Source organism: Diceros bicornis, chromosome 13 (assembly GCF_020826845.1).
Source record: "Diceros bicornis minor isolate mBicDic1 chromosome 13, mDicBic1.mat.cur, whole genome shotgun sequence".
Classification (NCBI taxonomy): Eukaryota; Metazoa; Chordata; class Mammalia; order Perissodactyla; family Rhinocerotidae; genus Diceros; species Diceros bicornis.
This window is the reverse complement of record NC_080752.1, coordinates 5207075-5225472: the sequence shown is the minus strand read 5'-3', so window position 1 is coordinate 5225472 and position 18398 is coordinate 5207075. Positions and strand designations below refer to the sequence as shown.

The window sequence follows — 18398 nt, the reverse complement described above, 5'->3', positions numbered from 1 at the left end:
GACCGTTATCCTACCTACCACAGGTGGTACTGCAGTTCATCAGTTTTTGCAAAGCAAAATACTCTGGAATACTGATAAGACCTGTCTTGTTCACAAAAGTGTTAATAATGATTTAAAAAAAAATGAAGCGGCAGTGTAGATAATCAGGGGCATCTTCCTCAAGAGGCTGTTTTATAAGAGAAGTCCCAACTTCCTGACATCAGTGATCAACTGAACTCCTCTCTAGCCGTCCTTTTCTCCTTCCCTTATAATACAGGGAAAGAGGGGTCCTTCTTCTCTAAAGCCGTCCCGCACCTATGCTTAGGATCCACCCCAGTCACCTCGTCAGGGGTCTTGCACCACTCAGTGTCCCCTCTCTGCTGTATCTTCAACCTCCCAGGTCCTAATTCCATCTGCACTTTAAACGTGCTCAGTTCTCTCCCATCTTAAACCAACAAAACCCCTGTTCCTTGACCCTGCATCACCCTTAACTACAACTTCGTGTCCCTACAATCAAGCTACTCGAAAGGGTTTCCATTTTCTCACATGCCATTCATTTCCTCGCCCCTGACAATTCGGCTTCTCTCCCCATCACTAAACTTAAGCTGTATTCACTCAACTCCCCACTGCTAAGTCCAGCACGCATGTCAGTGCTCACGGTGGCTGTCGTCTCCGAATCAAACAACACTTCTAATGACACCGTCCCCTTAGAAGGCTCTTCCACTGGCTTCTGTGATCTCTCTTCTCTCTCTTCTCACCTCTCCAGTTGCTCCTACTTAGTCTCTTGCATAGGTTTCTCTTCCCTTACCCATTCCCTAAAGGATTCGCTTTTGAACCCTCGTTTATTAAATTTCATTTTTTTATTGTGATAAATATACATAACATAAAATTTACCATTTTAACCCTTTTAGGTATACAGTTCAGACTTCTCTTCCTTCTACATATTCTCCCTGAGTAATCTTATCCGTTCTTGTGACTTCACTTAATATAATGAAGGTTTCCAAATCTACTTCCCTAGTCCACACCTCTCTCAAGAGCTCCAGATCCATTTATCTGCCCCTACTGAGTGTTTTTACTCGCATATACTACAGACACTTCAAACAGAACGTGTCCCAAACTGAAACCATCTCTCCCCAACCATCCCTTGCCCTCTCTACCCACCCATCTGTTTCTCCTCTCCCATGTTTCTAGTCTCATGAATGTTTGCTTTCACATTTGGTTGCCCAAACCAGAAGCCAGAGTCACTCTTGATTCCTCTCCATACTCCTCATATCTAATCAATCATGTCCTATTATTTCTATCTCCTTCATAATTCCTGAATCTGTTCACTAATCCTCATTCTAACTATGGCCACCTAGTTTAGACCATCATTGCTCACTTGGATTGTTTAAAAGCCTACCACTACATATCTTGTCTCTATTTTGCCCCTGTCCGATTCCTTCTCAATACGGTAGCCAAAGTGATATTCTCAATTCTGATCAGGGTGCCTCTTTGCTTAAAGACTTCCAATAACCTCCTGTTAGTCTCAGGATGATCCCTAATCTCCTTCCTATGCTGTATATGGCTCCTTCTTGTCTTTCTAGCCTTATATCCCAGCTCTATCTCCCTTACATTCTACAAACTACTCGCAATCTACACCAGTCGTGGGGCCAGCCCCGTGGCGCAGTGGTTAAGTGCGCACGCTCTGCTGCCGGCGGCCCGGGCTCGGATCCCAGGCGCGCACTAATGCACCGCTTGTCAGGCCATGCTGTGGCGGAGTCCCACATAAAGTAGAGGAAAATGAGCATGGATGTTAGCTCAGGGCCAGTCTTCCTCAGCAAAAAGAGGAGGATTGGCATGGATGTTAGCTCAGGGCTGATCTTCCTCACAAAAAAAAAAAAATTCTACACCAATCAGTCATGTTCTCTCTTACCCCTGGGTCTTTCTACATTCTGCTATAGACGACTCTGCTTGGACAACTCCCCTGCATCCCTCGCTTTAGCTGGATAACTTCAGCTTAGTTTAGATGTTCTCTCTCTCAGGAAGCCTCCTCAATTATCTTCCAAACTGCATGAGGAGCTCTCCTATGTATTCCTGTACCACCTTGCACTAACTCTTATGATGGCACTTACCAGAGTGCACTGAAATTGCTTGTATACTTGCTGTCCTCCGCCTCTGGTGAACTGGGAATGCTTGAGGAGGGACTCTCCATTTACTGCTACAGCCCACTGCCTAGTATGGTGGTTGGCACATAGTGTGCACCAGACACATATTTAATGAATGAATTACAGAAAGAAAGAAGCAAAGGCATTCCAGACAGAGGGAATGACCACGATGAAGACTCAAGATGTTGAATCACCTAAAATAAACAGACTCACTCACATTGAAAACCAACAAAAGATACCACAGGGCTTCTGGGGAGAGAAAACACAGAGATGCAGGTGGTTTGGAAAGATAAGTTCCAACCCTATTTCCAGGAGACTCACCATAGGAGAAGGTGTCTGGCATGGGGACCCCATGTCCAGCCAGCTCTTGGAATGTCCAGAATTTATTGATGCAGTTTAAAATGCTCTGTGGGCGGTTGACCAAGCGGCAGCCTAACTTCTCCAGGTGCCGCAAGACCGTGATGTCGCTGTCCGACTGCACTGAGGGCGTGGGCACCCGGACGAGCACCACGTCGGGGAAGGTGGTGAGTGCCTTCTGGTTCAGCTGCAGGCCTGCAATTGAAGGACAAAAGTGAGCTCTGTGCTTGCTGTAGTTTGGTCCCACCAGAAGAACTGGCCTTGAAAATGGCACTTGGATCTCCTGTTGTAACGAGAAAGCTACAGTCAACCCTATACTCCAAACCAATGGGCAGAGTGCGAATACGAGGAAACGCACAAGAATGAACGGAAAAAAACAAAGGCAGCGTATCAAGAATACTCCCAATTAGAAGAATCCACAGGAGATCATGGAGTCCAGCACCTTCCCTCCAGATAGCACTAGTATCACTCAAAGTGTAGTGGCTTAGGAGACCGGAGATGTAATGAAAAGGGAGCAGTGTTGCTCACTTAAGGAATCCTTACTACTCTTTTATGACCTAACCTTAAAAAGTCTATCTGGAATATTATGTAACCATTTAAATGATTTTCATGGGGCCTGGCCCGGTGACATGGGTGGTTAACTTCTTGTGCTCCACTTCAGCGGCCCAGGGTTCACAGGTTCGGAACCCGGGTGCAGACCTACACCACTCATCAAGCCATGCTGTGGCAGCGTCCCGTATATAAAATAGAGGAAGATTGGCACAGACGTTAGCTCAGGGACAATCTTCCTCAGCAAAAAGAGGAAGATTTGGCAACAGACGTTAGTTCAGCGCCAATCCTCCTCACAAAAAAAAAATTAAGAAAAAAAAAGATTTTCATGAACATAATGAATGCAAAAAATGTCAATGTTAAGTGGAAAAAAAACATACAAAATTATAAATACAAGTTAGAAAAGGCTGGAAGGAAATATACCAACATTTTAACAGTGGGTAATGGGATTATAGGTGATTTCCTTTTTATACTTATCTGTATATTCCAAAATGTCTCCAAGTGCATATTATCTTTATAACAAAAAAACTTAAAAAACATCAACCTACTGGGCCGGCCCGGTGGCGTAGCAATTAAGTGCATGCGCTCCGCTGCGGCCGCCCAGGGTTTGCAGGTTTGGATCCTGGGCACGGACTGACACACTGCTTGTCAAGCCATGCTGTGGCGGCGTCCCATATAAAGTGGAGGAAGATGGGCACGGATGTTAGCCCAGGGCCAGTCTTCCTCTGCAAAAAGGAGGATTGGCATGGATGTTAGCTCAGGGCTGATCTTCCTCACACACACACCAAAAATCAACCTACTAAAAATTAATCCAATATTAAACAAAACTAGAATGCATCCAGAGACAATTGCTCCATACAGCAAAAGGACTTGAACCTGTATGACACTGGGTGAGCTGGGAACATAAGCTGGAAGTGAAGACTCAGAGGACCAGGAGTGTGGTCTTCAAGTATCTGCAGGGCTTCCATGCAGAAGAACTATTTGGCTTGTCTTCTATGACCCCAAGAGATAGAGCTATCCATGAGCATTATTTTGCTGTTCACGGCTGTATCCCCAGGCCCTAGAACAGTGCCTGGTGCATGATGGGCACTCGATGTTTGTTAAATTGTACAGAAGCTAGAGGGAGATAGATTTGGGCTCAACAAAAGGATACTTTCCCACTGCCTTAGGATGGAATGGGCCGAGGCTCATCGGTCACCCGAGGATGGCACAGACGCAATGCAGGGGTCAGATAAGCTCACAGCAACCTCCTTGATCTCTTTCCACCCTGAGATCCTATGGTTTTATTACTTTAAGTAGTTACCTAGGCATCTCTGGTGCACTCAGCATCTGGGGATGGGATGATGGAGACAGGAAATGGGATGCGTAGGGCAATGAGAAGTGGGTTCAGGGAATTACTTGGTCTGCCTTAGCAAATCTTAAAGGAGTCTCTAAAATGCTCTAAAGAAAACCTCTTAAACACAGTTTCAGAACCACCGTATAGGCTTTAACCTAAAGCACTTTCTATTTCATGAGTGACATACTGCACAACCATATAATTCCAAGAAAACAAAAGGTGCTAATGAAGTTACTATTTCCCCATCCAGGGATGAATAATTCCAATACAAAAACTGTAAGCAGGGCCAGGCCCGTGGTGTAGTGGTTAAGTTTGGCGTGATCCGCTTTGGCGGCTCGGGTTCACAGGTTCAGATCCCAGGTGCGGACCTACTCCATTTGTCAGCCATGCTGTGGAGGCGTCCCACATACAAAATAGAGGAAGACTGGCACAGATGTTTTGGTGAGGAAGATCAGGGCTGATCTTCCTCACCAAAAACAAAACAAAACAAAAACTGTAAAAGCAAAGCAAAACAAAACCAAACCAAGCAAACAAAAAAACCAAACACAAAACTACTCTATGGATCCAGCTTGCACTGTCCCCCTGCCCCAGGAGATGTTTCACTCCTGTAGACAGACAGCTGCCATCAGTCAGATAAACTGTTTCTAGTGCTTCTGCCGACAGTGTGAATCCAGGAGCTGAACACAATTCTCAGGATGGTTTACAGAAAGAATTCAGGTTATTGTCACTTTGCCATCAGAACACAGGACCATTTATACATGCTTCTTCCTTTGCCACTTACAGCCCCTGCAAAAAAATATGAAAGGGGGAAAAAAGCAAACCCTGTATAGTATCCTCAAAATTGGTAAGAGAAGAAAGAAAGAAAAGTATTCAAGTGGGTGAAAATGGTGAGTAAATACAGAACATTCAGGGGAACAGCAACAGCCCAGGACAACATTAAATAATGAGATAATATATGCAAAATGCTTTGAAAACTATAAAATGCTATACGCATGTGAGGCGCTGGCGTTATTATTGCACAGACATTCTACTAAGCAAGGTAAGACAATTGATGGAGATTTGTAGCACCTGATGGGAAAAATGGGTTTGCAACTGAAAAGTGACCTAGAGAAATGACAAGCAGCAGAAACGTCTGGCTTTTCAATCCCAACATGAGACCACAGACAAACGGTTAAACTTCTAAATGGGAAGAAAAGAATTCAGCCATCTCTGGAAATACTAACCACAAGTGGACAGAGACAGCTCAGCCTCAACAAGCAGATTCACACAGACCTAGGAAGTCTTACCAGGACTTCATCTCTCGCCTCCAAAGGTAAATCTTTGGGCCTGGCTCAGTCCAACTGAAGCCTTTAATAAATGAAGAATGGAATGGGTTAAAGTGTAGCCAAAAAGGCTCTCCCAAGCAGTTTGACAGGTCTGGTCTCTGACTGTGCTGGCTGTCCAGCTCTGTACAGAGAGGGACATGGCAGGGTTAGGGATACATCTGCACAACCAGTTACTTCTCTGCCCAATGGCATAGCTCCAGCTTCCTTGCCACAGGCACCTTCACCTGCCCCTGTTCATTCCCATTCCCCGTGCCATCTAAACCTAGTCTAAATCACCATTTCTAGAAGTAGGAGACAAGAGGCTGCCACTCACCGTGGCTTTGGTAGTTCCACACAGCCATAGCCAACCACAACTCAGGTTTAAGGCTGGCCCTTGGCAAACCTGTCAGTGAATTCTGAGACCTTTAACCAACTTAGTAATCTCTCTCCCTCTCCACATTAATATCTCCTCTCCTGACAGGACCTGATAATACGGGATGGAGCTTAATGTGTCACCTTTCCCAGGATCCTCAATATCTCCACTGCAATCTATAGGCCTCAAGCTAAGGGAATAAAGAGCTGGTGCAGGACATTAGGGAGGGCGGGGCTCTGCTTGGCTGCCAGTGAGTAGAAGGAAAGCCCTCAACAGTGAGAGGCTCGTGCCCTCAAATAACAAGGGATTTCATGGGATTAAGTGTCCTACTGCTCTTGGCATCACTTGACCTGGGGAGCAGGGCTGGGCAAAGGAAGCCAAGTTGCTTCTGGGATATTTGGGGTCTCCCAGACTCCTACATTGGGCTTGAGATTTACTGTTAAGCCTCGAACTACTTTTTTTTTTTAAACTAAAAACATCACTCTGTCCCCACACAGGTCCTCAAAATAGTGGAAGAGATCAGACCCCCAAACTAGTTAGTACAACCAATAGCCAACCTAGTCTAAATTGACTTTTTGAAAGCACAACAATATTTTCTCCATATTATTACTTCTAAAAAGAATAATCTATTTTCCTGGGTAATGGTGTTCTGATTTCCTCTTGAACTCTCTATTATTTATATTTGGAAATATTTTAACATATTAAAAACAAGATAGGGCCGGCCCCATGGCTTAGCGGTTAAGTGCACGCGCTCCGCTGCTGGCGGCCCAGGTTCGGATCCTGGGCGCGCACTAACGCACCTCTTCTCCGGCCACACTGAGGCCGCGTCCCACATACAGCAACTAGAAGGATGGGCAACTATGACATACAACTATCTACTGGGGCTTTGGGGAATAAAGATAGATAGATAGATAGATAGATAGATAGATAGATAGATAGATAGATAAATAAATAAATATAATAAAAAAATAAAAAATAAAAACAAGATAGAATAGGATAACTTTTCCCAAAGAATTGAACCTGTTTTTTTCTAACCTATATATCCAGTTAAGTTAATTCTACAAAACTAGACTTTCACATTTGTATATGCCATAGCAAAGAAATGCAGTTTATAATACAGAGAAGTAATAGCTTTAGAAATAAGCAAATCATTATTGGAAAGTAGAGCTCTAAAAATTTAAAACCATTCTCAACGTGCATACCAAGAGGGGGAAGAAGCAGCACGGATAAGAAAAGGTGCATTCAGGGCCGGCCCCGTGGCTTAGCGGTTAAGTGCTTGCGCTCTGCTGCTGGATCCTGGCCGCGCACCAACATACCACTTCTCCGGCCATGCTGAGGCCGCGTCCCACATACAGCAACTAGAAGGATGTGCAGCTATGACATACAACTATCTACTGGGGCTTTGGGGGAAAAATAAATAAATAAAATTTAAAAAAAAAAAAAAAGAAAAGGTGCATTCATCAGATTTGAATTTGGTTAGCATTTTTATTGAGCGTCTGTTGTGTTTTAGGAGCTTTGCTAAGAACTTTAACATATATTATCTCATTTAAACTAACGGTGTCTTGTAATATGAATCCCTGCAATAGATCTGACTGTAAAAGTCTTTGCATTTACACAGAAGTGATGCATAATGGGTCACCAGCCTCCCAACCTATGTGCACACAGCACTCATTTATGTGCACACACACATACATCCTGGACTTCACAAAAGAAAGCTTCAAAACTAAACTGGTTTCTAGTATGCTAGAAAACACTAGAAAACACCCTCATGTACAAAGCAAGCAGCAGAAATAAGAAAATAGCAGGACACTGCAGCATGAGAGCAAACAAGAACCTCACTTGGGGCAGCTTTCAGAACCATTATTTTAGTGGGATCATGAAACAGTGGTTGGTAGGGAGCTCTGCAAGTTATCAGAGAGGAATCAACAACCTAAATAAAGTGGATAATACATTAAGCACTTCATCTTTTCCTGTTGCGTTCTGAGGAGGATGTGTCATCCGAAACATGACAAGGCCATTTCAATCACTCCCCAGGTCCTCCCTGGTCCTTCTACCCGACCCAGCACTTCCTCATTATTCTTAATGAGGAGGTGCTACAGCCACTCCTCATTCCCTTTTCAAGTTCTGTGTCACAATACCCACAGGAATCTCACATCCACCTCATCAACACCCACAGTCATTAAGTAGCCACCTTCTCTTTCCACCAACTGCAACTTTGAGGTCATTTAATTCAATTCAACCTTTATTGAACTGTTGGGATGAGTCCGACACACTAAGCAGGAATACAAAGATGAACCAAGTGGTCTCTGCCTACCCAGAACTTATGGTCTCCTTATGGAGAAAGAGACAGACACAACCTTAATATCCATTCATTCATTCACTCACCACACATTTCCTGTTTCATTCATTCAGCGAATATTCACTTAGCACCTACTTTGGCCAAGACTGGCGTCAGTTTGGGTTTCCCCAGAAGCACTCCCCGAGACAAGGACCTAAGTGCAAGGGGTTTATGAGGGTGGTAATTTCAGAAAACACTGGTGGGGCTTAGAGAAGGGAACGCAGCAAAAAGAGGGTGTGTTATCAAGTGAGTGACCACCCTGGGCAGCTCTGGGAAATGGTGTAGTGCCCACGCCTCAGTTACTCCCCCCGAGGGCCGATGGAGCTGACGATTTATCATTTTTATACACCAACTCAGTCTTCGGGTGAGAGCTGCTCCAGGGGTATGGTATTAATTCCTTGGCCCTTCTGGCTTCCATGCACATGTGGGCAAAGTGGGCTCCTGTGACCAGAGGAAGCCCTCAGACAGAGATCTGGGTGCTGGTGGTTAAAAGTGCGGCCACGGTGCTATCAAACAGTAAGGGCGAAAGGGACATGCGAGGGCCACCGACAGATAAGGAACAGGCACCAGCTTAGGGCTGGGCATGAGGGTTGAGGAGTGTGAGTGAAACAAGCAACATCCCTGGAATTTAAGAAGAAGACAACACCCAGCTGTCATTAATGCTGTTCATGCTCTGTGCAGAGTGCCTGAGTATTCAGAAGGGTCATGAGTCTGGTTTGGGCAGGGGGTAGGGAGACGGGCGACTGATTGTAACACAGTGAGAAGTGCTCTAGCTGGCATACACATCAGGGTACAGTGACAGGAGGAGGAGGGAACAGGTAGGTGGTTACGTCTGAGGGAGAAGCAAGGAAAATTTCAGAAAGGAGATGTTGACTCAGTGCCTCTGGGCTCAGAAGAAACGTGTAACACTAACAAATGCATAAAGTCTACCTCTCACAAACAAATCGGTGGTAAAGCTATGGTATCTTATAAGCACTGAGTTCAGGGATATCTCAGGAATAATGTAAATATTTGCCAAGGCATTTCAAGGAGTTGAGAACTCATGAGATGAAAGGAATTCTGCAGAGTGACCAAGTACCGGTCTCCAAGTCAGAGACTTGATTTAATTCCTTGCTGTCATTTCACAGCTTGGCAAGATACAAACATCTCTCTGAGTCTCAGTTTCCTAGTCTGTGAAATGGAAGGGTCCCGGAATGTGGAAACTGTTCTCCCTCCTCTGCGCTACTTCACCAATAAGATCTTTCCTGCAACCACAAAGACAAATCTCATCAAGCCCTTTCTCCCTTTCCTATCAGTCACCCAAGACTCCAGTGTCGGAGGCCAAGTCATTTCCCTGGACTCTAAACTTCACATGGCCCCGACACTGCCTTTTCTAATCCCACCTTCCCCTCTTCCTGTCTCCACTGTGCCCTCTGGGACTCAAATCAATGGGCAGCAAATCCCTCGTCCTCAATCTTTTGAGTGAGCATTCCCTTCACCTCCTTTTTCTGAGTCCAACCAACCCCTGGCTCTCCCAATGACACTGCTTCCCCAGGCCTCCCAAGCTGTGACTGTTTTTTCTCCCTTACAACTCAGATTACTGGGCCTAGAGGCAGGAGAGACGTGCCTCTTGCTCCTCATTGCAGCTTCCAGACCATTCTCCTTTCCCCTATAACACCCAGCTTGACTCTCAGCAGACGACACATCACCCCACTTGTGCAAGTCATCTACAGACCCCCCGCTCACTCCCGCTCCGTCTTTGAAGCTTTAGCTCCAGACTCACGCACTCTCCCACTGTCACATTTATTGGTGATTTCAATAACCCTATGGAGAAGTCTTCCAATGCGCAGGCCCCTCAGTTTCTTGACCTCCTTTCCTCCAAGGATCTTGTCCCCCACCCCACCTCAGCCACCATTCCTGGTTACATTCTAGACTCTGTGCAATTGTCATAATTCCAGTCTCCAACCACTGTCTCCAATCTTTCCAGGTTGCTCTGTCTAGTGCCCCAATTCCAGCCATACTTTGACCCCACCAGGAACTACCATGTATGGATCCCCTATCTTTTCACTGTCCCTCACCCTCTTCATACCCTCACTTTCCCTCTCACCCTATTTACATTCCATAGTCAAGCACCATAGCATAGACCCTCAAATCTTTGCACCTGTTTCTTGCTTGGCTAAACCACAACCCTGATTAGACTGACCCAACTCTCTGCCTGGTTGGTGCGCCCTCCTGTGCAATGGGACATGTCTGGAGAAAAAATATACACACCTGCTGACTGGGCTCAAGAGCACCCTTAATGCTGCTTGGCAAGTATTAGATCTCCCTCATCCACTCACTCTCCCTAAAACCTAGACAACTATTCACATTGTCTTCTCGCCTCAAACCTTCACTATTTCCCCTCCTTCTCATTCTCACTCTTCCTATTTCAATGAGAAAAACTGAGGCAATCAGACAAGAACTTCTCTAGAAGCTCCCACGCTCACATCTATCCACCTACCTGCACCTGTGCCATATAGGTTACCCTCTCGCTTATTATAATGGCTGAAGTGTCCTTGCTCCTAGCTTAGGCCAACTCCTTGAAATATGCAACAGACCCCAACCCCTCCCATTCACTTACAGCACTGCTCCAGCAATTCACCTCTCTCTCCTAATCAATTTTTTCTCTCTCTGTTGGATCATTCACGCCAGCATACAACATGCCATTATTTCTCCCTTCTTTAAGAAAAGCCTCTCAAACTCATCTCCCCTTTGAGCAATGTCTTAGTCATCTCAGGCTGCTATAACAAAATACCATAGACTGGGAGCCTTAAACAACAGACATTTATTTCTCACAGCTCTGGACACTGGAAGTCTGATATCAGGGTGCATGACTGGGTTCTGGTGAGGACCCTGTTCCTGGCTTGCAGACAGCTGCCTTCTTACTATATCCTCACAGGGCAGAGACAGAGAGATCAAGTTCTCTGATCTCTTCTTTTAAGGGCAGTGCCCCAGAGCGCAGTCCTTGGACCTTTTCTCTCTCCTATCTATAGTCACTCCTTTGATAGGTGTATGGAGCTGCTCCTACATTTGCTCTCTTCAAGGCTTTCCCCTGAATCCCAATCAACATGACAAACGGCCTACCAGACATTTCCACTTGCATGTTCAATGGGCATATCAGACTGAGTCCTGATCCTCACCAACTCCTCCCACATCTTTTCCATAAGTAAATGGAAAACTTCCCTCTTCTAGTGCTCAGGCAAACACCTTGGAGTGTTCCTTGACTAGTCTGTCCCACACGCCCAACATCTGATCCACTGGGCAAGTCCTGACAACTCTGTCTTCAAAGTATATCCAAAATTCAGTCACTTTTCACCTCCTCCCTTGAAATCATTTACTCCAACAATCATCATCTCTCACCCGAACAGTAGCAATAACCCCCTAAGTGATCTCCCGCTTCTGCCCTTGCTGCCATCAGTCTACTCTCAACACTGGTCAGAACAACCCTGTGAACATAAGGCAGGTCATATTACTCTCTGCTCAAAACCTTGCAGTGGATTCCCAGCTCATCCAGAGTCAAAGTCAAAGCCTTTGCACGACCCACAGGCCCTATACATCTGCTCCCTCCCAACCCCCACCTCTCTGACTTCCTCTCCTAACACTCACCCCTTTGCTCACTCTGCTCTGGCCACACTGGTCTCCTTGCAATTCCCTCTTGTCTAAACTACTCTACTCCCAGATATCTAAATGGCTTGCTTCCTCACCTCCTTCAGGTCTTTACTTGAACATCATCTTCTGGATGAGGACCACCCCAGCCATCCTATTTAAAAATGCAGTCCCCTCCCCCACCTCCAGAAACATGCTATCCCCCTTCCCTTTTTTTCTCCTTAGCCCTTTTTTCACTAACATACTATATATTTTACTTATCTTGTTTGTACTCTCTCTCTCCCACCTAGAATGTAATCTCTTCGAGAGGCAGGGGATTTCTGCCTGTTTTGTTCTGGTGTCTAGAACCATACCTTACACATAGTAGGTGGTCAACAGATTTGTTGACCAAATGAATGAATGAACGAATGAAATCATAATGAGAGAGGAGGCTGTTCTTACTCTCCATTGTATCCCCAGTCCCTAGCACAATGCCTGGCACAGAGTGGGCACTCAATTAATATTTGTTGAGTGAAATAAATGAATGAGTAGGATTGTTGGGAAGATTAAGACACATAAAAGACATTAAAGTAATAATAGTTACAAGAATGAAGAACCATTAATCCTGTTAGTTTCTCAGTGCAAAGTAACTTAAATTTATCACTTTCTCATAGTGGAATCTTGAGTTACTTTTTAATAGTGAAAGATCAAATAGAGACAGACTGAGACTTTCAGATCATGTTATAGGTTTGCATTAAAACAATACAAACCCCTAACAAGGTGAAGTCTCTCAGTGAAGTGGGTAAGGTGGCCAGGCAAGAGGCTGGAGTGAGGTAAGGCTGGCATTGACATACCTGGATGTCAGTGGACTCCCTGCTAGTAAGGGGAGTGACAAGGAGGTGCAGAGGGATGGGGATGACATGGACCTCTCTGATGATGGCTGTACCCTCTTCCACCAGGCAAGTCTAACAGATTTGGAGGAAGTGTTATGGTAGCAGCAACAGGTGGTTCAGAAATCTATGAGTAGGGCTTTAAGATCCACTAAGGATCCTAATCTACAGTGCCGAGAACTCTTCCCAACACAGCTCATGAGGAGTCCCTAAAAACCACTGTTAGAAACTAAACATCCAGCCCATCATCAGTCCCGGAGGTCAGCCCGCAGATATAAATGTGGACCCATGGGTAAAATGTATCCATTCAGAATTCAGGTCAGTTTGGAGACATAATATGGTAGATGCTTCCACTCACTCTCTGACCTTTCCACTGGTGTTGTATGGTGCTTTATTCGGATTACAAGGTGTCAGACACAGGCCTTTAGAAGGGACCCACTGAGGTTAAAGATCAACCTCTGTGCACAAGGGTTAGCACGGACCCCTTTCCTGCCAGTGTCTTCTTGCACAGTAACGGGAGGCCATCGTTTCTCCATGAGGCCTCTGTTGTCTTTTGTAAGGCTGCAATATACCATTTCCTCATACAAATTTAGTTAGGATTCCACACCCCCAACCAAACATTTAAATCTTACTCACCTGACTACTATCAAGAACCAAGTAAAAGTATTACAGAACACTTAATTTAAAGAACCTGACCTAGAAATTGCTGTGTGGCCACCAAGCTTTTAGCTCTGAAAGTAAGAGAAGGAATGCTGAATCATTCTGCTCCTAAGGGACAAATTGTAATGAACCCTCATTTCCAGGTCAGATTTATTTTTTCTGTCTTGGTATCTGTCCCTGAGTTTGTGACTACACTTGTTTGTTGAGACAGTTAATTATAAAGACCAACGGGTGGTCAAAGAACTTAATTCACATTAATGACTCTGTTCTCATATAATGGCTTATCACAAAAACATTTACACATCCAATCTTGATTTCTCAAACACAGAAACTAATTACAGTAAAAGTCTCATATACTTCAAATTAGCCTTTAAGGCACTTCACTCAGTCAACTAACAAACATTAACTGAAGGCATACTGTGTACCATTACTGGAACACACACTTGAGGAATCTCTAGTCACTTAGGGAGATGGGGGAGATAAACTTTGTAAATAGATAAAATACGATGAATGCTATTTTAAAAGGTGTGTGCAATGCTATTTGGCAGCAGATGGAAGACAGAGACTGCTTGGGGGCAGGGTAGGGAATTCAAGGAAGACTTGATAGAGATGAGTGACTTGAGCTGGATTTGAAGGATCAATAAAAGTGATCATGTGGGAGGGAGCTGGACCAAATGGGTATCTCAGGCAGAGGGAATTTCAGTGCAAGGGGCACAGTGGTCAGTGTAGGCTGATGCATGGGGTGGAGTGGAAGAGAGAAAACAGAAAGTGCTGAGACTAGTGTTAAGTAGTTATTAGTTAGGACCAATAATGAGTATTGGTCCTAACTCCCAGTTGGTACTATGTGCCCAGACGCCCTTACTGATGTTTATAAGAGTTAATATGTAAAAAGAACCATGCCTGGCACACAATAAACAATATATATATTTTGCTATGACTATTATTATGTGCATTTTGGTGCCACATTCACCACCATCTTATCCCCAGGGTTCAGAACAATTAATAAATATTTGTTAAATGAATGAAGAACTTGCAGGTTCTAGAAAGGAGACAGAGATGGATACAATTCTCATAATGCTACACTCAGCAGAAAGTGAAAGGAAGGTGTTTCCTCCAGGCTTGCTTCAGTGACCTGAAGGTCATTCCACTCTTTCCGGTAGTCTCCCACCCAAATCTACACTCAGTAAGGGAGATCACTGGGTTAAAAATAATAATCATAAAACCTTGCATTTGCATAGCATTTTCAGCTTACATGTATGATCTTATCTAAAATAACTGCAATCTTTAAATCCAGAACTATTCATCTCTTATCTGAAACCTATTTCCAGATATAACCCGAAATTCTTATCTCTGGATTTGGGCTCCCACTAGCCTCCACAGAGGGACACTCAGGAATGAATTTAAGCAACTTTCTGAGGCCCTGTCTGTCCCAAACTGACTCCATCCACTCCTACACGCCTCTCAAGAAGAATGGAAAGGAGCGGAGGTATGAAGGCTTTGTCAAGATGGCACCTTAACTTCCTAAACTATAAAATTATTTGCAAAGTCTCTGTCTAGACTCAATTTGATTAAATTCCGTTCAATTCCACATCTACTGAGAAAGGCACTGTGGGCGGCAGGCATCCTCAGCAAACTTACTCCATATCCCTGGGCTGCAATTAGGAGATCAGGCTTTCCACTGTGGGTTTGCTGCTAACTAGCTAAATGGCATTGAGCAAGTCACTTCACCTCTGTGAGCAGCAGGTTCATTTGTAAAATGAAGAGATTAGAATGGATGATCTCAAGGTCCTTTCCAGCTCTCACATTCAATAATTCTCAAATGGGCAATAGCATTGATATCACTATAATTAGCTATTTCTGTATTTCAAAGCCAGGAAATTTAGAGTTGTTTTCAGAGGAATACTTTGGCTCAGCAAATTGCCAAGAGTTTTCTACAGTTTGACTACAGAAGAAACTGGGAAATAGAGCGCACATCTTATTCATTCAAAAATATTTCCTGAGGGCCGGCCCCACAGCCTGCAGTTAAGTGTGCGTGCTCCGCTGCTGGCGACCCTGGTTCGGATCCCGAGCGCGCTCCAATGCACTGCTTGTCAGGCCATGCTGTGGCAGCATCCCACATAAAGTGGAGGAAGATGGGCACGGATGTTAGCTCAGGGCCAGTCTTCCTTGGCAAAAAGAGGAGGATTGGCATGGATGTTAGCTCAGGGCTGATCTTCCGCACAAAAAAAAAAAAAAAATTTCCTGAGTGCCTACTATGTGCGAGGCACTATTCTAGTCACTATTCAGCACTGAGTAAAGCAAATGAGCTCAATTTTCTCACAGAACTCACTTCACTGTGCTTTAATTAATCCACCCCCACAAAAAATAAATCTTTCAACTGCTTTGGACTGCAGAAATAGTGACCTAATAGGTTCACGTGACGTGTTGTGGTTTGTGTGTGGCATTAGCAAATAATTAAAACTGCATCAAAAAAATACCTGTCTTCAATTTCTCCATCGACCAGGCAAAAATAACTATGTAGATTTTCCTGTAGTTTAAAAAGAAGTAACTCCTGGTTTCTGAATAGATTGAGATATATTCACACATGAACTCCAGTAAAATGTTAGACACTAAACAAAGGGGTTTAAATGTTTCCTGCACCACTAGAATTTAATTTTCTTTTTCCAGGACTGATTCTTTAAAAAGGGGGTTGCAGATACAAAATAGAGAGTATTTCCCTACTCTTTCACAGAATGTGTGATGGGTCTACAGCAGGAACAGGATGTGGAATTTTGCTTACTGTATCTCAAAAAAGGCATTTTTACAAGCTATAAAATAAATAAATAAAATGAAGAGCAAACAAACTGACCCTAGGGGTGGGAAGACATATATACTAGGTCTAGATCAGCAAAATACAACAGATTATCCCATTTAAGTATGGCACTGACACACAGAATTTTAGAGCTGGCGGAGGCCCTTAGTTTTATAAACAGAAAACCTGAGATTCAAAGACATAAAGTGACTTGACCAGGGCAAAGCCAAGATACTTGTTACCAGCAGAGCCATAACGAGCACCCAGGTCTGCAGATTCCCTGTTCAGGAATCTGGTTCTACATTTACTAACTTTGAGAGTTTTAGCAAGTCGAGAGAGAGAGGGTACCCTTCACGGTTGACAGACACTGTTTTAGACTAAATATAAGACACTTAATATCAGATACACTCCACTTAGAAACTGCTCATATTCAAATTCTCATTTGTAAGTAGCCTGTTCAGAATTTGGAATCCCTTTCCCCCTGCCAGAGAAAAGTAACAAATTATGACCTTATTTAACCAGACTGAAATAATATGAATGGTATCCCAAGAGGCACCCTCATCTGGGCCCAAACCCCCTTGAGTCCGGGATCCCCCTGAAGTGAAGAGCCAGGGGGAGGCTCCTAAACTACAGATTCCTAAGTCAGAGACCACTTGTATTAAAGATAATTAAGAATATCTAAGAACATATTTAACCTTTTGAGGTCAGGGTCACAGATGATAACCATATCTTACCCAAAAAAGTCTCTTGAACACAGCAGTGGAGAAATCAGTGAGGCCAGAATGGTCTGTACCTGAAATCTTGGCTTTTCTGGAATCAGAATTCAACACTTTTAGGGAGAAGGATTAGTTAAAGAAAACCCATCAAAGATCTACTCTCGCACTTTGCACTCAAGAGGTGACTCCAATCTTTCTTCGATTTCTCCCCATATGCAGGTTCCTAGTTTGGGAAATAATATTCCATGTAGTGCATTACTGATACTTACACACGCCTGAAAAACTTTTAAAAACATTCATCTTAATGGCAATTTTGTAAATTTAGTGGGGTTTTCTATAAATCTAAACAGACAGGGTATCTATCGATGCAAGCAGAATATCAAATTTGAGGTGAGCACTTGATTTTCCTCGGACCTGCAGGCGGCTTCAGGTGAATTCGAGTTCCTCCCAAAACAAAGTCCCCTAAGTAAATTAAATCCCGTTCTCAAATCTTGGCCTCAGGGCAGATGGTGGTGGTCAAAGGAAGTTCTCAAGGTTAGAGGCTTGCTCCAACCTAGAGATGTCTCGCGGGGGAGAGCGGCTGGTTTGGGGGCCCGAAGGAGACTCGGCTCGAGGAGGCCCAGGTGCGCGCGCCCACCCGGCCGGCTCTCGGGGACGCCGGCGCGCCCCCCCACCCTCCCGGGGCCCGCCTGGCTCACCGAGGTGGCCGCCGACGACGGTGACTGCGATCTGGTCCATGAGCACCGCCCGGAAGCGCACGTCCTGCTCGGAGCAGCGCTGCCGGAGGGCGCGCAGGATCTGCACCTGCGGGTAGTCCTCGCGGATGCGCCGGTCCGTCAGGAACCAGAGCTGGGAGCACATGGCGGCCAGGCTGGCGGCGCCCGGCGCCCCGGGCCGCTCGCTCGGGCTGGCGGGCTAGCGGGCGGGCGGGCGGGCGAGCGCCACGGCTCCGCTCCCGCCGGTGCGCCAGGCGCCTCTGCAGCCCTGACCCAGCGAATCTGCCCGGCCGCGCAGCGCCGCCGCCGGCCCGGCCAGCCAATCAGCGCGCGGCGGCGCCCGGGCGGGGCGGGGGCCGGCCTGCGGCGGCGGGGGAGGGGAGCCGGGCGGGGCTCCGAGCCGCGGGGATCCCGGAGCCGCCGGGGGCGACGGCCGGGCCGAGGGAGGGCGTGCGTGCCCGGCCCCGGCCCCCGGCGGCGGGCGCTGCGGCCAGGGTGGGGTGGCGGCCCCGGGGGACGGCCTGGGTATCCCGGCTTGCAGACTGACGTCCCAAAGGCGGTCTCGACCTCACGACGGCTAGGGACACCCGAGGCCCCTACAGAGCCCGGTGCCGGGCCTCAGGGACGTCCCAAGGCGGACTC

At 45.7% G+C, this 18398-nt stretch overlaps 1 protein-coding gene across 1 annotated transcript in view; it reads right to left on the bottom strand.

Moving 5' to 3' along the window:
• Positions 1 to 17965, bottom strand: part of RIMKLA (ribosomal modification protein rimK like family member A) — a 32384-nt gene extending 14419 nt beyond the window's left edge. Inside the window, exons 1-2 of the mRNA XM_058552090.1 lie at positions 17739 to 17965; positions 2445 to 2675 (exon numbers count right to left, since the gene is read on the bottom strand). Coding sequence (XP_058408073.1) covers positions 2445 to 2675; positions 17739 to 17901 — 394 coding nt within the window. The 5' untranslated portion in view covers positions 17902 to 17965. The remainder of the gene's footprint in view (positions 1 to 2444; positions 2676 to 17738) is intronic.
• Between the last annotated feature and the right edge of the window lie 433 nt (positions 17966 to 18398).